This window comes from Lissotriton vulgaris, chromosome 3_2, assembly GCF_964263255.1.
Source record: "Lissotriton vulgaris chromosome 3_2, aLisVul1.2, whole genome shotgun sequence".
In the NCBI taxonomy this organism is placed as follows: domain Eukaryota; kingdom Metazoa; phylum Chordata; class Amphibia; order Caudata; family Salamandridae; genus Lissotriton; species Lissotriton vulgaris.
Genome location: NC_141690.1, coordinates 132,101,198 through 132,117,863, shown reverse-complemented (window position 1 = coordinate 132,117,863; position 16,666 = coordinate 132,101,198). Strand labels below are relative to the sequence as shown.

At 45.3% G+C, this 16,666-nt stretch overlaps 1 protein-coding gene across 1 annotated transcript in view; it reads right to left on the bottom strand.

Moving 5' to 3' along the window:
• Nucleotides 1-16,666, bottom strand: part of CLNK (cytokine dependent hematopoietic cell linker) — a 1,199,791-nt gene that overhangs the window by 103,239 nt on the left and 1,079,886 nt on the right. The window contains exon 15 of the mRNA XM_086964527.1: nucleotides 7,548-7,703. Coding sequence (XP_086820653.1) covers nucleotides 7,548-7,703 — 156 coding nt within the window. The remainder of the gene's footprint in view (nucleotides 1-7,547; nucleotides 7,704-16,666) is intronic.

Below are 16,666 nucleotides of genomic sequence, written 5' to 3'. Positions count from 1 at the left end.
AACACAGGCATAGCGACAAGTTAATCTCCCCTATTTGCCACAATCTGAAGCATGTGGGGTAAACTATGTAAGTGTTTCAACAGTAAAAAATGAAATTGTGCCACAATAGCTGCGCCTCTAGGAGAGATAAGGGCTTCCCACCAGTCATCATCGTCAATCTGGTGGCTCTCCACATCACTGGAGTCAAGCTATCCAGGCTGAAGAAGGCTGATAGCCAGAAACCGGTCCTTGGATGCTTGATTCCGGTCTAGGAAAGACATGGCTTGGTAGTTCGGGCTGGACTGTTCCCATGAGGCACAGGGTCAAGAATGATTTACATATAGCCAGTGTCTGACCTAGGGTGGAGTGGAGTGCAAAAAAATGGTGGATTTAGGCCCAGATCTTTGTACTGGGGTGAATGTAAGACATTGTTCTGCATTCTGTCCATCAACTGTGTTTTTTGCAATTTTCACCCAGCGTGGGCTAGGTATGCTCAGACGTGAGTCCCAGGCTCTCCACATCACTGGAGTCAAGCTATCCAGGCTGAAGAAGGCTGATAGCCAGAAACCGGTCCTTGGACGCTTGATTCCGGTCTAGGAAAGACATGGCTTGGTAGTTCGTGCTGAACTGTTCCCATGAGGCACAGGGTCAAGGCTGATTTGCATAAAGCCAGTGTCTGACCTAGGGTGGTGTGGAGTGCAAAAAAACTATGGATTTAGGCCCAGATCTTTGTACTGGGGTGAATGTAAGACATTGTTCTGCATTCTGTCCATCAACTGTGTTTTTTGCAATTTTCACCCCGAGTGGGCTGGGTATGCTCAGACGTGAGTCCCAGGCTCTCCGCATCACTGGAGTCAAGCTATCCAGGCTGAAGAAGGCTGATAGCCAGAAACCGGTCCTTGGATGCTTGATTCTGGTGTAGGAAAGACATGGCTTGGTAGTTCGGGCTGGACTGTTCCCATGAGGCACAGGGTCAAGGCTGATTTGCATATAGCCATTGTTTGACCTAGGGTGGTGTGGAATGCAAAAAAAACGATGGATTTAGGCCCAGATCTTTGTACTGGGGTGAATGTAAGACATTGTTCTGCATTCTGTCCATCAACTGTGTTTTTTGCAATTTTCACCCGAGTGGGCTGGGTATGCTCAGACGTGAGTCCCAGGCTCTCCACATCACTGGAGTCAAGCTATCCAGGCTGCAGAAGGCTGATAGCCAGAAACCGGTCCTTGGACGCTTGATTCCGGTCTAGGAAAGACATGGCTTTGTAGTTCGGGCTGAACTGTTCCCATGAGGCACAGGGTCAAGGCTGATTTGCATGTAGCCAGTGTCTGACCTAGGGTGGTGTGGAGTGCAAAAAAACGATGGATTTAGGCCCAGATCTTTGTACTGGGGTGAATGTAAGACATTGTTCTGCATTCTGTCCATCAACTGTGTTTTTTGCAATTTTCACCCCGAGTGGGCTGGGTATGCTCAGACGTGAGTCCCAGGCTCTCCACATCACTGGAGTCAAGCTATCCAGGCTGAAGAAGGCTGATAGCCAGAAACCGGTCCTTGGACGCTTGATTCCGGTCTAGGAAAGACATGGCTTGGTAGTTCGGGCTGAACTGTTCCCATGAGGCACAGGGTCAAGGCTGATTTGCATGTAGCCAGTGTCTGACCTAGGGTGGTGTGGAGTGCAAAAAAACGATGGATTTAGGCCCAGATCTTTGTACTGGGGTGAATGTAAGACATTGTTCTGCATTCTGTCCATCAACTGTGTTTTTTGCAATTTTCACCCCGAGTGGGCTGGGTATGCTCAGACGTGAGTCCCAGGCTCTCCACATCACTGGAGTCAAGCTATCCAGGCTGAAGAAGGCTGATAGCCAGAAACCGGTCCTTGGATGCTTGATTCCGGTCTAGGAAAGACATGGCTTGGTAGTTCGGGCTGGACTGTTCCCATGAGGCACAGGGTCAAGGCTGATTTGCATATAGCCAGTGTCTGACCTAGGGTGGTGTGGAGTGCAAAAAAACGATGGATTTAGGCCCAGATCTTTGTACTGGGGTGAATGTAAGATATTGTTCTGCATTCTGTCCATCAATTGTCTTTTTTGTACCTCAAGACAGGGAAAGAATCTGGAGTATGTCTTACCAGTGACTTATATATAAAGTTTATGTCTGACGTGTGTAGTAAGCAACACTGGACTATATTCCGGAAGCTCCTCTACCTTAGATGTGTAAAGTAGGAATGCGTGCCTTAGTTATAGATACCAGACAAACTGGGTCTTCCGGATCTAACTCTGCCTGGAGTCTGGAGAAAGACTTAATAGTTGTTCCCTTTGTGTTGTCCCGCAGAGTGGAAATCCTGATAAGGTCTCACTCTCTGAATCCTTCTAAACCTGTCACCTGTGCCAACCAACACCCAGTCCACAACGGGGTCGACCCAGTGAGGAGCTTGTACCAACCCAGGTCACGGAGCGCGTCTCACCAGATGTGGAAAACCACATTGCTGAGAGGAGTGTCAAGGGGGTGGGAGGGTGCCCCATACAGGTAGTGGTCAATTGGGGTTCCCTGCATGGCCCACCTCTCTGAGGCTTAGGCTAGGGTATCTTGGAAGGATGAAATGTTAATTTCTCCTCATCTTGGAACATTGGTGTCAAACAGAGATCCATGTGGACCCATTAGTCCACTGAGCCATCAGACCTATAAATGATGGGGCTTATTTACAAGAAAGTGCTGAAGCATCACACTGCAAGCCCTTTGGGTGCTCCAGGTTGTGGCACTTTCAAAACAGAGGGATATGTAACTTTTACAACAATATGATGCATCCCTGTGCATTCCCCTGCAACAGTGTACAATCGCCCGACATGCGCCACGTAGGCACCCTTGTTCCATGGTGCAATGGTGCCTGCGTTACGGGGAGATTGTTTCTGTGCAGGAAGGGGAGTACCTCCCGGCACAAAAACAATAACAAGAAACATTTAAAAAGTGATTTCCTCTTCCTATGTGTGATGCAGAATGCACCACCCCTAGAAAGAGGAAAAAACTAGGAGAAATGTAAACAGTTCTCCTTGTTGCGCCTCGCTACACCACCCATGGGGTGGTGTAGCATTCTGATGCATTTCCAGGTTCATGAATTCTCATAAAACTGGAAATACGGCAGAATACATGGGTGTTCCGTGGGAACACCCACAGCAACACTCACATTTTATTTTATTTATTTTATTTGAATGAATGAATGAATGAAATAATATTTATAGTGCGCAACTATGCCCAGTGGGCGTCAAGGCGCCTAAACCAAATAAAAAGCTGATTGCAGACAGAAACAGAGCCTACTGGTATGCCTTAATAAAGAGCCAAGTTTTCAGTGACTTCCTAAAGAGGTCGAGGGAAGGAAGTATTTTGATTTCAAGGGGGAGTGAATTCCACATCAGAGGTGCCAATATGGAGAAAGCTTTGGTCCCCCATCTGGCCTTCTTGGCTCTGGGAATTACCAGTTGGTGTTGCTCGCTAGATCGTAGACATCTGCCCGGAACATATCTGGTGAGTAATGAACCAAGGGCATCAGCCGAGCCTGCAGATAAAGCCTTATATGTAAGGCAAAGGAGTTTAAAAGTGATCCTCGAAGGAATGGGGAGCCAATGGAGGTTCTTCCTCGCTAGGGTCATAGATGCCACCCAGGGCAAAGCGAGAGCAAACCGCGCTGCAGCGTTCTGTATGACCTGCAAACGCTGAAGCAGGCCCTTGTTGGCCCCGGCATATACTGAGTTACAGTAATCAAGCCTTGAGCCAACAAGGGCGATCACCACCTGTTTCCGCGCCTGTGGGGACAGATAGTGAACGATCCTTTTCAGGGTCTTGATGACACCCCAACAGGTCGCCACCGTTCTATTAACCTGTAGCTCCATGGAGAGCTGGGTGTCAAAGATGACGCCTAGGTTCCTGGCAGATTTGGTAGGTATAGGGCAGCTACCTAAAGACGGAGGCCACCAATCACCTGACCATATGTCCTGGTCCTTGCCAAAGACCAGGACCTCTGTCTTGTCCCCGTTCAACTTTAGGGAGTTGGCGACCATCCACTCTGCAACAAGTTGCATGCAGGCCCTAAAGTTAGAAGCAGTTTCACTGACAGAGTGGGTCAGGGATACCATAATCTGCGTGTCGTCAGCATACGACACTACCTCCATCCCCTGAGATCTTACAAGTCTTGCAAGGGGGGCCACGTAGATGTTGAACAGGGTCGGACTCAATGCCGACCCCTGTGGCACCCCACATTGCAGAGACTTGGCAGGGGAGAGGTATTCACCTAGCATGACACGCTGCTCTCTATGTTGTAAAAAGGAGCTCAGGAGGCTGAGCGCCGGTCCAACTACCCCTGCCTCCCTTAACCTAGATGTTAAAGTCAGGGGAGACAGGGTGTCGAAAGCTGCTGAGAGATCAAGCAGCACCAATACAGTGGTGAGACCCAAATCTACTTTTCTGCGGATGTTGTCCATGACTTTCGTCAAGGCAGACTCCGTACTATGTAGCTTCCTAAAACCATGTTGGGACCCGTCCAAGAAGCCTGAGGTGTCAAGGAAGTTTGAAAGATGGAAATTCAAATGGGTCTCCAACATCTTAGCAGGAGCTGGCAGCAGAGAGATGGGTCTAAAATTCTTCAGCACTCCAGGGTCTAAGGTGGTCTTTTTCAGAAGCGGCTTTACAATGGCTCTCTTCCAAAGTGATGGAAAGATGCCCTGTTCCAAGGCTCCATTCATTACCTCAAGCATCGGAGGAAGAATAATCTCTCTACAATTCTTAAGTACCTTAAGGGGCACAGGATCAAGAGGGGATGAAGATTTAGTTTTATCCAACAGGCTATTGAGATCTTCTAGCGTGAGAGCCGGGAAGTGTTCAAGGGACTGAGGGGAGTCTTCATTCCAGGCTTCCAGTCGAATAATTTGCGAGGTATCCTCCGAACTGAGCAAGTTCCTCTGCGATTTTAGGGCTATGTAAATATCGTCAATCTTTTTGTAATTTGAAGCTTATAGAGCGCACAGCTACCTCCGACGGAGGTGTCCCGGCGCTAGAATTACATGATTATCCCCATAAAGAGAGACCAGAATCAAATCATACAGATGGACTAAGAAAAGCGCAATTGATCGTGACCGATCCTACCGCTTAGTGAACAACCAGGTTTTGAGTTTGCGACGAAAGATAGGCTCAGATTCGCAAAACCTGAGGTCAAGGGGGAGACCGTTCCAGAGCTTGGCGGCAGTGACGGTGAAGGATCTGCCGCCAGTCCGAGAAAGCTTGAATCTAGGAACCATCAGCAGACGCAGATTGTTGGATCTGAGATGTCTGACTGAGGCAGAAATTTTGAGACGCTTTCTCAAGTATAACGGGCCGATTCCATGTATAGCCCGAAATGTCAGGATCAGTATTTTGAAATCAATGCGTCGTAGAATGGGGAGCCAGTGAAGCTCTTGTCGATAGGCTCTGACTGAAGTACGGGCCGGGATGTTACCGATAAGCCGGGCTGCCGCATTTTGGACTATTTGCAGACGATCAATGAGGTAGAGGGGGGCACCTGCATATAGACTGTTGGCATAGTCTAGATGGGTAGTGATAAGAGCCTGAACCACAGTTTTACGAGAAGATTGAGGGAGGAAGGGAAAGATTTTCCGGAGCATACGTAGTTTGGAGAAACAGGACCCTACTACTTTGTTGACTTGAACACTTCCAGACAAAGAATTGTCAAAAGTGAAGCCAAGATTGCGAGCTGCCTGCACAGGAGAGGGAGGGGGATTCAAGATGGAAGGCCACCAAAGGATTGCAGGAGGTGGAGATTTCTTACTAAAGAAAAGAACCTCCGTTTTATCGGTGTTCAGGGCAAGATGATTAGCTGACATCCAGGTACAGATGTTTCCAAGGCAGTTTCTAAAATTGGAGAAGAGGGAGTCAGAATGGTCTCGGAATGAAAAAATAAGCTGAGTATCATCAGCATAGGAGACCACCCTGACCCCCCAGGACTCCACTATTTTGGCCAAAGGGGCCACATAAACATTAAATAGTAGTGGACTCAAAGCAGAGCCCTGGGGCACTCCGCACAGGAGAGGTTTGTCCTCGGATTCAAAAGGGTGCATCAAAACCCTTTGAGAGCGACTAGACAAGAAAGAGGTGATCCATGCCAGCACTGTCCCACCGACCCCTAGCTGTTGAAGGCGGGTGGTAAGTATTTTATGGGAGACAGTATCGAAAGCCGCGGATAGGTCGAGGAGGACCAACATGGCCTCCTCGCCCCTATCCACTGATTCCCTGATAATTTCAGAGACTTCAAGCAGTGCGGTCTCAGTGCTAAAACCGGACCTAAAGCCGGACTGAGACTCATGAAGCAGCTGGTTAGACTCTAGGTACTCTGCCACTTGTTTCTGTACCACCTTCTCCAAAATCTTAGCAGGTTTAGGCAGGAGCGAGATGGGGCGATAGTTGCTAAAAAGTAAGGGGTCAGCACCAGGTTTTTTCAATATGGGGACAAGCCTAGCCTGTTTCCAAACTGAGGGAAAATGACCATGTGACAAAGAGGAATTCCAGATGGAAAGAAACGGGTTCACTAGAATAGGGGCAAGAACGCCCATGACTTTGGCCGGGACAGGGTCCAGAGGGGAACCAGACTTAACATTGCGTAGCAAAGCTAACGCAAGGTCTGGAGTTAGCTCAGTGAAAGAATTAAAGGAGCACGAGGAGGAGGGACAAAAATAATCGTCAAGGTGGTCCAGAGTCGTTGCAAAGGAAGAGGAGAGTTTAACTATCTTTTCTTGAAAAAAATCAGACAATCCATTACAAAGATCTTGTGAGGGGGTACAAAGGGATTTTGACGCAGGGGGGTGAACACAATCTTTTACAATAGAAAAAAGAGTTTTTGAAGAATTCTGCGCCTGCTGAATAAGATTGGAGAAGTAGGTTCTCATTGAGGAGCGTTTAAGTTTATGGAATGCATTCAGGGCAGATTTGTAAGCCAATTTGGCTGAGGGATCGTAGTTGAATCTCCATTTACGTTCCAGACGCTTGCATTTACTCTTCTCTTCGCGTAGCAGAGGAGAAAACCAGGGAGCAGAGGGACGGGATCTAAAGGAGGTGACAGGAGCAAGAGGGGAAACCAGGTCAAGTGCATCGGAGAGAGACGAGTTCAGTCTCAAGGTTTCAGAATCGAGGTCATTTTGCTGATTAAGGTGAAAATGAAAATGAGCCTCCAAGGAGACACAAGTAACACATCACGCCCCTTTCACGAAAAGTGTTACGTTAGAAGGGGCCAAATTGACAAGGTCAGGAAAAGCCATGCAGGGTGGCTTTACGTGTCCTTGTAAATATGGAGCAGGAGGATGCGCCAGCAGTGCGTCACAAATATGACGCACCATTGGCGCAAGGGGCTTGCAAATAAACCCCTTGTATCTCAGTCAGTTTAGACAATTTTATCACTGCATGCTTTTCGATTAATCAACAGATAAACATAATATAATTATGCACCATACAATAGGGTTAATGACATTAGCAGCAACTGTTTTAATTCACAACTTAGAAGACGCAAGAAAGCAACAAATGATACACCACTTACATCATTGCCTCTGAGCCCGGATCCAAGCGCATATTGCTGGCTTTCTTCAAGGAAACGCACTTTGATGTTGTATACTCTGGATCGATAAAAAATGACCAACACATATGGCTCCTCTATAGATTTTTTTGAACAATCTCGGACCAGGAATACTCCATCCTGAATCATAAAGTGATAGAATGAAAAGCTTTTTGCTTAAAAGGATCATATGCGCATCACAGATGGTAAACACAATGAACAAACAAAAAAGAGGAAAATGAGTAAAAAACTTACTAGAAAAAAAATGATTTCTCAGAGGCTGCTCTTGGCACTCAGTGGAACTCATAGCTCACCTTTTTTTAGGTCTTAGCAGTGTAGCTGTGCATGAAGAAGCAGTTCTGAAAAAGGCGCTTATGTCAAATAATATTTTGAAATGCCAAATTAAAAGCTTTTGATTTGGCATTGGGCAGACGGTGTGTGCTTCCACTGAGAAAGAGTGCTTGTTTTTCCTTTTAGGGTAGCTTATTCTCAGTATAGCAGGGCTGATTAGGTTATTATGTCGGAAAGCCAGTGATAAAGAATGTAGGCCTGGTGAGTTGCTGAGAAATGTTTTGTCAGATGCCATATGTATCATTTTTTTAATCAGAAAGTTACTATAGGGTAAACCCAATAGGCATTTAAGAGCAGGTGATAATTTGACTATGTTATAAGCTGTTTACAAGAACTTTGTTATTTAGAATTTCGCTGTAGTAGGATAGTATGCAAAGGATTTCAGGCAGTCTGTTACCCCTCTGACATAACCTTTGGTTAGGAAATTCACACTGTGGGAATCCTTGTTATGCCCTCATCGAAGGGGCTGTATATTGTTTTGCAAATGCATGTTTTTTTAATTGGAATTTATCTTATACATACACTTACAAATGTTTCACTTTCAAGTCGACGGTCTCTGTTGTTTACATTTCTATTTATTAGCTATTATCAACAATAAGCTGAATCGGCCCATGGGCAGCATCAAATATGCCATGTGGTCAAACATAAATTAACTAAAAACAACGAAAAACAAACTGTCATACTGTTGTCTTGACAGCAGTATGTCCCTGCGATGTATGCAGGCATAGGAGGTGGGTGTGGGGAGGGGGGCTATAAGTGGCCACAGTCTTTCAAGGGAGAAAATGGGGAGTGGGGTCCTCCCTTCAAAAAGGGGATTAGGCTCTGGTTTTCAAATCGACATCCTTCAGCTCTGTCTAACATATGGAGGGGTGGATGGGACCCACAACCCCCCACCACCATCTTGCATCTGTCACTGCCAACCTCATTACCATTTTCCCACCTGAACCTTCATCCGGCCGCCACAAGTATTCAGAATCGGCTCATGGCCAGAGCCTAACTCTCTCCACGCACCCCTATGTCTCCACTGTTGGTTGTGGAGTCTGATGGGCGTTCCCACTCAGCCACCACCTCGGACCAAAGGTCAGCTGCTGGCCTCCGGCATGTTCCTCGGGCCTCCTCACTCTGCAGTGCTCGCCCAGCCTATAGGGTAACATCTCTGACCCCTTTCTCAATGTTAGGTCCCCCGCGGCTTTCCATGCCAATGCTATCTGCCTTAATGGTGGGTCCAGGAATCTGTTCCCAACATTCTTGTCTGGGTCATGGAAATGCAGCTGGCCACGTCCCAAGCAAGGGGATAGCATCCTAGGGTTGCTCCCCTGCTACGAGGGCAGACAAGCCCATGGGGCCACCGTAGAGAGGAAGGTTGGTCATCCCCTCAGTTTATGGCCCAGGGTGTCAGGAGGGGAAGAGTAGACCAAGAGGGCTCATAAGGGGTCACCTCCTAGGGCAGGAACTTGTTGTCGACACCTGGAATGCCCGTAAGCTAATCCAACCTGTGTCATCAATCAACTTGCGACATAGTTTATCCATAAAGAATGCCCCTGTCATTTATTATGTTGCACACGTTATTGTTGTAATTTCAGGATTCTCACATTCTCAAAGGACTAGGGGTAGCTACCCTATGCCCCCAATAGGCACACCTCAATGGTTTTCTTGAGTGTTCTGTTCAGAGTAATATTTGCTTCAACAGTACCAACCCACGGTATGTCTGTAGGCTGGGCATTCCCTGATTATATGTTCAAAGTCTGCATCTAAGGTATAGCAATGGAGGCATCTCCTAAGATCTCCCCCATATATGATCCCTATTTTACGTGGTGTCAGCTACGTTCTATGTGTATAATTGAACTATATGTACTTGAGGCGTGTGCTACAGGATACCTTTGTGGGTATGCCAGCCACCTGCCCCGCTCAGTATCCGTAAGTCCCCGGCTCAGCTCAGTGTTCCATTGTGCTCTAGAGGCAACCAGTGGTCTCCCAGACTGCGCGTTAAGTGCCTTGTAGAAGAAGGTGATTATGTGTCTACCCGACCCCATCGTCAATAATAAGTGAAGTACAGCATGAGATGGGGTTGTTCAGCTCCCGCACCAGATAACTCCTGAAACGTTTGTGTGAGCACTTTGTATGTGAGGAATTGGCCCAGAAACAACCGTGAATTGTGGTTAAATCCGCCAGTAGCAATGGCCTACCCATGTGAAAGCAATAAACCTTGTGACCACACCCTATTCAGACCACGCCTCCTTTTGTCCAGCTGTGAAGAAGGATAGCGGTTCCCTGTGGTGTAACCCCACTAGAGGGAGCTCGAGTGCACATAGAGTTTTGGTGTTCAACCATTTATTACAGCCTTGCAAGCAATGCAGTGATGTGGAGAGAAGATTCTCCAACTGCGCGATCTTCAGTATGAAGATGAGCAGTTTGGCCAATAAAGCCCCTTGGTTTGGTTCGGAGCCAATCAGGCCCAGTTCCACTTGTCTGGACTTATCCAACCAACAGATGATCCATTGGAGTTGTGCTGCAGCAAAATACAACTCAAAGTTTCCCTTCAAGGGGCGGACGGCAGAGTGTCAAGAGCAAACCTGTGATTACCCCTGTCCCAAACTAAATATCCGAGTAGTGAATCCAGCTGCCATAACCAGGTGGCCAGTATCGTCACTTGAAGGTTTGTGAAATGATAATGCAAACAGGGGAGCATGACCATCTTAGATAATTCTATATGCGCCATGAGCAAAAATAACAGATAATGGACTGAATGCTGAACAAATCAAACATTCACACCCAGTCACAGATCTGGGTTAAATCCATCCTTTTTTTGTCCACCACACCATTCCAGTTTGGACCCATCCTTATGCAAATCAATCTTGACCCTGCTCCCCATGGGAAGAGTTAAGCCCGATCTGCCAGGTAGGTCCTCCCTGGGCCAGAAACAAGCACCCTGAGACCAGTTTTGGGGTATCACCCGGTCATCAGCCAGGCTAGCGATCACAGGACTCATGGCTGGGCACACCCTTCCTACTTACGGAGAAAAATACAAAAAGAACAGATGATAGACAGAATGCTGAACAAATCAAATATTCACCCCAATCACAAATCTGGGTTAAATTCATTGTTTTCCCTCGCCACGTCATTCCAGCTTGGACCCAGCCATATGCAAATCAGTCTTGACCCTGCTTACCATGGGACCAGTCCAGCTCGAACCACCAGGCCAAGTCCTCACTGGACTGGAAACAAGTATCCATGATATTCCCCATATCAACCAGGCTAGCTTTAATCCGTTGGCATAGCGATCACAGGATCCACGTCTGGGTATGCCCTTCCCACATAGGGCGACAAATGCAAAAGAACAGATGATAGACGGAATGAAAAATCCGGATGCCCAGGTATTTGAAAGTATGCAGTGCGCTGGTGATATCAGGTGGGCATTCAACTGGCATGGGAGTGTCCGGACCACCGAGAACAATCATATTTCAGCTCGGTAAACTCCAAGGCATGAGTGGGACTCATGCTCATCCAGAACTCCAAATGTGGATGCAATTACTACCTCCCCATTCGGCTAGGTAAATGAGCAAGTCATTGAGAAATATAATCTGCTCTCTTCCCTCCACCATGATCCCCTTGCCTTGACCCATTGCTCAGAACCACCCTGCTAGGGGTTCTATTGCAGTATCAAAGAGGAGGGGTTAAAAAGGGCAAACCTGTCTCATGCCCTGGGAGACATCATTGACTCTGGCCATGGTATTGGCATATAGCAATCTTACATAGCTGACTCAGTCCTCTACCATCCCCAAGCAAAGCAGAACTGCCTCCAGGAAGTCCCACCTCACAGTGTCAAAGGCCTACTTCCAGTCTACCGTCTTGACCATGGCCTGTGAGTTAGTCTGCACTGCACCATGGTAGATGGTGTTATACAGCTGTTGGAGTTTGAGGGAGGTGTACTGGGTCGGGATAAATCTGCCCTGTCTGCCTGTCCTTGTCTACATATTTTAGCTCTAGAATATGCAGCAAGAGGCTATGAGACAATGCTTTGCTGAGGATTTTAAAATTCATGTTGAACATGGACAAGGGTGTGGAAGGGTGCAGTTGATACCCGGGGGGGGGGGGAGGGGGATGACTTAGGTAACTGGATGACAAGTGCCTCCCTTGTTGTGTCTGGAACCAGCCCGATAACAGTGCCTCTGCGTAGAGCGTCTCCAATCTTGGCATCAATTCTCCAGCATATTTTGCATAAAACTTCGCTGGCAGCCCGTCTGGTCCTGAGGATTTATCGCACGCCATGCTTTTAATCGCGTTTGTGATTTTTAGGGCTGTAACCTTTACCTTCAGCTTTTCCGTCAACATTCAGAGGGAGGCGCCAAAGCACCAATTTGCTAAGCAGTTTACCATGGTACCTTGGTAAATCCACTCCAGGGGGACTATACAGGGAGACCCAATAGTCTTGGAATATTGAGTTAAAGTCTTTAGGTGTATAAAGAGTATCAGTCCTCTGGGAGAGCTGGGGGTGCCTCTGCCCTCCGGTCTGACAAGCCAGGCCAACAAACTCTCCGAACTGCCCTCTTCTTTGTAGGCTCTACTGACATAGTCCTTCTAATTATGATTTTGGAGACACTACAGGGTGTAGTTATATTGCTCCCTAGCCCCCAGTAGCCAATTGGAAGTGGTCAGGTAAGCCCCAAATTTGTTATCCAACTTATGGAGTGTGCAATTTAGCTGTGTGAGTTCGCGATCAAGGTTGCAACAATTTCCTAACTTCTGGCTCAGGCAGTGCCACCAGACCACCTTCCGATTCTCCCAAATCATCCTGAAACTCAAGGCTGTTCCCTGGTTCATGGTCCAATACTATGAAATAGCCTCCCGCAAGGTTTCCTGTAAGGGGACATCAGAGAGGGCAGATATGTGCAGGCCCCACATCAGGATCGCTTGGTGTTTGTCAGTCGGTTGTAACAATAATGAAAACAGGCTATGATCGGAGTGAGGCCTTGTTATTCTGTTTGTATGATGTAGAGGCACAGGTATCTTGAACAGACAGCAGTCCAGTCTTGAATGCACTTGGTGTACTCTAGAATAGGAGTAGTCCCAACCTGTGGTATGGTGTGTACACCACATGTCCTTCAGTTACCACAGTTTCGATCAGTCCCTCAAGCCTTCAGGCATTTTATGGGCAAGTGCCCCTGGCAGGGTAGAGCAGTCCAGAGTGGTGTCTAACACAATATTAAAGTTGCCCCCAAGAATCAGTGCGCCCCCAACGGATCACTGACAGAATATCAACGGACAAAATATCGACCTACAGAAAAATCAACGCTGGAATATCGAAGGCATGAATATCGCCATCCTATCTACAACATGGTGACTACAAAAATATTGAAAAAAAAATATCGCTGTTAAAAATATCGTTATTAAAAATATCGTTTTTTTTAATTAAAAAAAGTGTAACATATTGTAAATAATATTTATAAACCAAATAAACATAGCTAAACATAGTTAATAATATTTAAAATGATTAAATATTACATTTACAATATTGTAACATTAATTAAACATATACATAAAATATATAATACATACTTAATAATAAGAATTTATTAATATTTTAATAACTCCTAAATTATTAAGAAATATACATATACATCTACACATAAAACCATAACATAAATAACAAGTCAATAATAATATTTAATACAAAAATTTTTTTAAATATACTTTCAATATTTTTAAAATTATTATAATACTACTTATCAAAAATAATAATAAAACTATTAAATAGCTCAATAAATAAAAGTAGTATTCAAAGTCCCCCCAAAAATACAGTAATAATAACATTGGGTGCTACAGTAGGTAAAGCGTTGGATAGCGTAGGGATAAAAATTACTATTTCAACTCCAGAGGGGGGAACAGTAGAGAAAGCGTTGGATAGCGTAGTGGTAAAAATTACTATTCCAACTCCAAAGAGTGCTACAGTAGAGAAAGCGTTGGATAGCGTAGAGGTAAAAATTACTGTTCCAACTCCGGAGGGGGCAACAGTAAGGAAAGCGTTGGGTAGCGTAGGGGTAAAAATTACTATTCTAACTCCAAAGAGGGCAACAGTAGGGAAAGCGTTGGATAGCGTAGAGGTAAAAATTACTAATCCAACTGCAGAGGGTGTAACAGTAGGGAAAGCGTTGGATAGCGTAGGGGTAAACATTACTATTCCAACTCCAGAGGGTGTAACAGTAGGGAAAGCGTTGGATAGCGTAGGGTTAAAAATTACTATTCCAACTCCAGAGGGTGTAACAGTAGGGAAAGTGTTGAATAGCGTAGGGGTAATAATTACTATTCCAACTCCAAAGAGTGCTACAGAAGAGAAAGCGTTGGATAGCGTAGAGGTAAAAATTACTATTCCAACTCCAGAGGGGGCAACAGTAGGGAAAGCTTTGGATAGCATAGGGGTAAAATTACTATTCCAACTCCAGAGGGTACAACAGTAGGGAAAGCGTTGGATAGCGTAGGGGTAAAAATTACTATTCCAACTCCAGAGGGTGTAGCAGTAGAGAAAGCGTTGGATAGCGTAAGGGTAAAAATTACTATTCCAACTCCAAAAAGTGCTACAGTAGAGAAAGCGTTGGATAGCGTAGAGGTAAAAATTACTATTCCAACTCCAGAGGGGGCAACAGAAGGGAAATCGTTGGATAGCGTAGGGGAAAAAATTACTTTTCCAACTCCAGAGGGTGTAACAGTAGGGAAAGCGTTGGATAGCGTAGGGGTAAAAATTACTATTCCAACTCCAGAGGGTGTAACAGTAGAGAAAACATTGGATAGCGTAGGGGTAAAAATTACTATTCCAACTCCGAAAAAGTGCTACAGTAGAGAAAGCGTTGGATAGCGTAGAGGTTAAAATTACTATTCCAACTCCAGAGGGGGCAACAGAAGGGAAAGCGTTGGATAGCGTAGGGGAAAAAATTACTATTCCAACTCCAGAGGGTGTAACAGTAGGGAAAGCGTTGGATAGCGTAGGGGTAAAAATCACTCTTCCAACTCCTGAGAGTGAAACAGTAAGGAAAACGTTGGATAGCATAGAATTTAAATGTAACATACTTATAAATCATTTTTATATTTAAAATAATTAATAATTAAATGTAATAAATAAATCTACATCATTTACTAACAATTAATAATTATTAAAAACAATTACAATTGAATATTTAATTAACAATAAATTAACAATAAATACCAATAAATATTAATGAATAAATATTAGTCACCAAATAATAAATATTAAACAATACATTATTTTTCATTACAAAAAACATAACATTTACTTAAAAACAACATTATTAATATATCAAAATGGGACACATATAATTTAAAACAATTAAAATACTTAACAAAAACATATTACACATACATATAAAATACATAACAATAATACAAATATCGATATTAGTAATATCGAAATTAGTTACATCGATATATATGCTATCGATATTACTAAATTCGATATTGCTTACATTGATATAAAAAAATCGCTATTACTTACCTTAGGGTCGATATTCTGTCCAACGATATTCTTGACCTCGATATTCTATATCTTCGATATTTCCAACACAATATTTTTGTAGGTCGATATATTAAACTCGATATTTAGACTGTGCAACCCCCCAACATCAGCCCCAGCTGTGTTGAGAGCGATTCCAAGAAGAGTGCATGGTCTTGATTCGGTGCGTATATGCTACCCAACACATCTGACACCACCACAGTCTAACCTCTGCCATCACATATTGACTGTCTTTATCTATTTTAACAGCTGTGGCTTCAAATGGCACCCATGGTTTAACACAAATGAGCGCTCCCCAAGCAAACCCTGAGTATGTTGTGGTGGATACTTGTCCCAAGTGGCGCCGCAACCTGTCCGGTTCCACACTCATGAGGGTTGTCTCCTGGAGCATGGTAATGTACACTCCACGCCTCTTGAGGTCCATTTGGAGTTTGTGTCATTTTGCCACTGACCCCATCCCCTGGATGTTGCATGTTGTGAACATGATGTTATGTTGTGTGGAGGTGATGGAGTTTCAGGTAAAGCAACCGCATTTCTGCCATCCCCTCATTCCCACCCCCACACCGCAGCACTCACATCTCATCATATATTCCCCCCGAGACAGCTTAACTCATTCACCCCACCTCCGCAGCAAAAAAGCACTTCAATACGCATGGCCGCCCAAACTTTGATAAATTAAAGTACAAATAGCACATCTCCATCATTCCGGCACCTGTTGAATGGTGGTGCAGATTAGGCTCTAGCAAAAGTTTGATATCAAAGTCTTCATTCATCGCGGGCCCCAATGTGGTTTTTCAGCCCACCTGTTGGAGGAGCAGTTTGTGTGCCCAGGATCAGGACCCCAGTGGCACTCCAAGGAGTAATTTCCCCATTGTGTATGGGTCGCACCAGGCAGAGGTGCTGAAGGAGGTTCTCTTCATATTGAGGAGTGCTCATCATGGTACAGGGTCTCCACCTCTGGCACGATAAGTTTCCAGCCATGTCCAGGACTCACAGAGTCAAGGTAGAAGTATATATTTCCGTCATACATGATCTTAAGTTTTGCTGGAAAAAGGAGTAAATATAGGAGCCCTTCCTCTCTAAGCACCCTTTTCACCTCCAAGAATGAGGCCAGTTTGGATTGTACTGCAGGGGTGAAGTCAGGGAACAGGGACACTTGTACATGCACACAAGGAATGGGCTGTCTGCTTACGCCCATTGCAGTAAGGTGCCTCTGACTTTGTAGTGCAAC